Source organism: Diceros bicornis, chromosome 17 (genome assembly GCF_020826845.1).
Source record: "Diceros bicornis minor isolate mBicDic1 chromosome 17, mDicBic1.mat.cur, whole genome shotgun sequence".
Taxonomy (NCBI): Eukaryota; Metazoa; Chordata; class Mammalia; order Perissodactyla; family Rhinocerotidae; genus Diceros; species Diceros bicornis.
The window spans coordinates 15,093,579-15,097,643 of NC_080756.1; the positions used below are offsets into that span (position 1 = coordinate 15,093,579).

Sequence of the window (4,065 nt, forward strand, 5' to 3'; positions counted from 1 at the left end):
TAAATATGTAAAGAAATGTCCTCTACCAGACAACTCAGGAATGCCTGGAGAAAAGCTCAAGATAAATGCTTAAAAGACATCAAGATCTTCAATTGGAGTAATGAAAACTAAGCCTTCCTGAGTTTAAATTTTCACTATTCTTTTTAGCTTTGTATGTTTCAAAAAGATCTTAGCTGCACTGAGCTATTTTTTGTTCCTCTGCATAATGCTAATAATAATTATTATCACACCATTGTTTCATAATTACATGATTTGTATAAAACACCTACCAGTCCTGTAATTTAGTTAGTAGTCAAAAACAATGTCTTATTGTTTGTTGTCTAGCTTACCTCACTAGAGCAGAAAAGGTGAGAGCATTTCAGAGTAAAGCATTTTAGCATTTCAGGTGTAAGCTTTCTCAAAAAATAAGTTGTATCTGTAATTTAAAAAGTGTGTCACTTGTTAGAGACCCAACTTAAACAAACACAAAACCTAAAAACAGTAGTAAACCACCTAGGGATTCAGGATTCAGAAGCCAATGGTAGCAGTTCTAATGGATACGATTTGAGGTGACACGTCATGGTCAAACTGAAGTAACAGAGAAGACGGGTGATGTAACTTTAATCTGCCTGGGAGTGGGAATGGGGGAGTCTTGGTTTAGAAGTGCTAGATTTTTATTAAGAGTTGAAGAACATCCTCTATGGTAAATAAAGGGTAGTTGACAGGTATTTAAAAATACATAAGTAAAGCTTTTCAGAATAGCTCAATAATAAATTAGTGGTTTAACTTGGACAGTATGCTTTAAGCTAACTCATTCTGGTTGGCACATAACAGAATCAAAATTGATCAGAATATTGAGAGAGGCTCAGCTTTTATTTTTATTAGGTGGTCTCAAATGTTATATACATATTTTTTTTCATTTTCTTTGTTCTTAAAATTTCTAAAAGTGAGATAATGCTTCAGAATTATTAGGTCTGCTTTCTAAGAATGGATAAAAATATACATCTAAATTATCAAGGAAAACAGTAATAATTTGTTTAAATTATCATTTTTCCAGAAATCATATTCATAACCCAAATATCTTTTCAGATCTAGTTCATTCTACATGTTCTACATAAACCTATATAATTGTCTAGTAAATTACACACTATACATAGTTTTCTTCCTGCCTATATTTTATTTTGCTCCTTTAGATAGTATTTTTCAAATATACTTTCTTATAAATAACTAGTTTCTACATGATATACTTTAAAACAACAATAATTATTTTTGATAAACGTGTTCAAAGATGAGCATCAACACTATGGTTAATCTCTGTTATAATTTCCTTTTAATTATTTTAAATAGAATGTGCACCAATAAGTTGGTAGTATTAAAAAATATATAAATGTATGTTAGTTTTAAGTAGGTCATAACTGATCACAAATAAAGGACGGTAATAAACTTTTTATCATATGTTACATTAAATATAATTGCAAATGAAATAGTATTTTGTAGTTGTGACTACTGGAATTGAAAGACAAATGAGAAAGATTAAATACTTAGCTCAATTTCTTTCAGATATTCAGAGGAAAAGGAAGAGAGATGAGAAAAAAGTCTCTATTAAAGAATATAAATAAAATTAACATCTTTAGAACAAACATTTTTGTGAAAATAAAGTTTGAAAAAGATAAAGATGAATATCATAGAAACAAAAGGAGGAAACTATGTATTGAAGCTACTGTTGGATACACTGGTATTGTTTGAGTCTCCTTTGTTCATTTCCTCTATATATACTGCAATAGCATATTCACTTGTTTGAAAAAGAAACAACTCTGTGTGTCATATTCATGAAGGCTTTTTTCACTTGTTGGTTCCGTAAGGAGTAGATGAAAGGATTCAAAAGTGGAGCAACAGAGGTATTGAGCACAGAAATTCCCTTGGAGAAAGATATTCTTTGTTTGACTGATGGTTTAAGATACATGAAGATGCAGCTGCCATAAGAAAGGGTTATCACAATCATGTGAGAAGAACATGTTGAAAAAGCCTTTCTCCTTTGACTAGTTGAAGGGATTCTTAGAATGGTCAAGGTAATGTAGGTGTATGATATTATCACCATTACCAATGTGACCACAAGTGTCGCCATAGCTGAGATGAATCCCATCACCTCCAGAAGCTTTGTGTCTGAGCAGGAGATCTGCAGGAGGGGAGTAGTATCACAGTAGAAATGATCAACAATGTTGGAGGCACAGAAGTCAAGCTCTAGGCCTAAGGGGAGTGGTGGAAAGATGACAAAGAACCCAGCAAGCCAGCAACTGAGGACAAGCTGTATGCAGATTTTATTGTTCATGATGGTGGTGTAATGCAAGGGCTTACAGATGGCAACATAGCGGTCATAGGACATAGCTGTCAGCAAGTAAAATTCAGATGCTCCAAGAAAGAAGGCAAAAACCACTTGAGTGAAACAACTGTTATAGGAAATGGTTTTGTCCCCAGTTGCCATAGTAGCCAGAAATTTAGGGATGCATGTAGTAGTGTAAGAAATTTCTAAGAAGGAAAAATTCCGGAGGAAAAAATACATGGGGGTCTTGAGTTGAGTGTCCACTAGGGTGAGTGTGATGATGGTCAGATTGCCAGTGACGCTTAGCAAGTAGATGAGAAGTAGGAAGATAAATAAGACAACTTTCAACTGGGGATCATCAGTCAAACCTGCTAGGATAAACACTGTCACTTTTGTATGGTTTCCCATTACTGTCCTCTACTTTTCCAGGTCTAAATAGAAAAAAAGAAAGAAAATGATGATCCCAAGGAAAAATAACAGTGATAACTAGTGTTGAAAGTAGTTAGCAAAGTGACGTTTCAGATAGAGTAACACGATGATCATTCATTTTTTAAAGATGATTATGCCAAGAATGACAATAGTCTGCATTCCCAGAGTATCTAGACAGAGAATTCAACTTAGTTTGCAATACCATCACAGGATAACCCTTATAATGGCTGTAATTGTTGATTGTTTTTATGTGATTAAATTCTAGGGAAATTAAAGGGACCTTCATAGCATAGAAAAAATTTTTTTCCTCTCTTGATTTTATGCGAGAGTTGGGATGGACGACATTTCCTGTTCAATTAAAGAAGTTTGCACACTAGAACCAAAATGATATCAGTCATAACAAGTACATGAGCTCGTGTTTTACATTTAACACACATACACACAAACCTAGCCATAATCAATACACGGAGCTACTATAATTTTACCACTTTACTCAACTAATCAAACTCAAATGTCTGATTCTTGTGCCATTTATTTTCATGGCTAATGAGATCCAATTTCAGATAAGTGAATATGAGGCATTAGGAATAATTTTATTTTCTGTTCTTATTAGTATTTCCATTCCCTCAACCTCTGTTATGACCCTCACCCTTCCCACTTTGTTCCCCAAAACAAAATCAGCGGGAACAGTCTGGTAATATCAGTGGGTGTGGCAAGAAACTGCAGTTTGCCTCTGCAGGTTATGGTTTTGGGAATAGTCCACGTAAAGAAAAGAGAAAAGTGTGTTAAAGGGATCTAGAAGCAAAGACAAATAGATAAATATTGGCTCATGAAATTGAATGACGTGGGAAAAGTAAAGAGAAGAGAAAGACAAAGCTGTATGGAAATCGCAAGACCTAAAAACTGTTTTTTACACATAGGGTAGTGAGTTTGAGGAAAAAAATAAAAGAAGATTAAAAATAAGTAAATTAGTAAGTAAAAATCTTATAATTAAAAACATATAAATTAGTTATAATATGCATCAAGTAAAAATTTGTAAACAAAACAAAATAAAGAGGAAATGTTTACCAATGAAATTTCTCTCCATTTTCTTCTATTCTTTATACTTAGCATTTTATTCTTTGTCTGAAATGCAGACTGAAAACAAGAACAATTTTGAGATCAGCATGTCCTAAAAGAGATGAGGAGTGAGTGTTTGGTAAATTTCAACACATAATGAATCACAGAACAGTGTTGACGCAAACTTTAGGAGGCATATACTTCCCTCCCATAAGCATATTCAAATGGTTGGCTAACACATAATTAAAGAAATTATCTGTAAATAACTATTCTGAACA

The 4,065-nt window shown here is 33.3% G+C and overlaps 1 protein-coding gene across 1 annotated transcript; it reads right to left on the reverse strand.

Moving 5' to 3' along the window:
- Window positions 1-1,768: 1,768 nt before the first annotated feature.
- LOC131415689 (olfactory receptor 6C3-like) lies at window positions 1,769-2,707 on the reverse strand. Its single transcript, XM_058557506.1, has one exon. The coding sequence runs from the start codon at window positions 2,705-2,707 to the stop codon at window positions 1,769-1,771; it is 939 nt and encodes a 312-aa protein (XP_058413489.1).
- Between the last annotated feature and the right edge of the window lie 1,358 nt (window positions 2,708-4,065).

Coding starts and splice junctions, on each gene's coding strand:
- LOC131415689 (XM_058557506.1), bottom strand. CDS start 2,707: ATGGGAAACCATACAAAAGTGACAGTGTTTATCCTAGCAGGTTTGACT.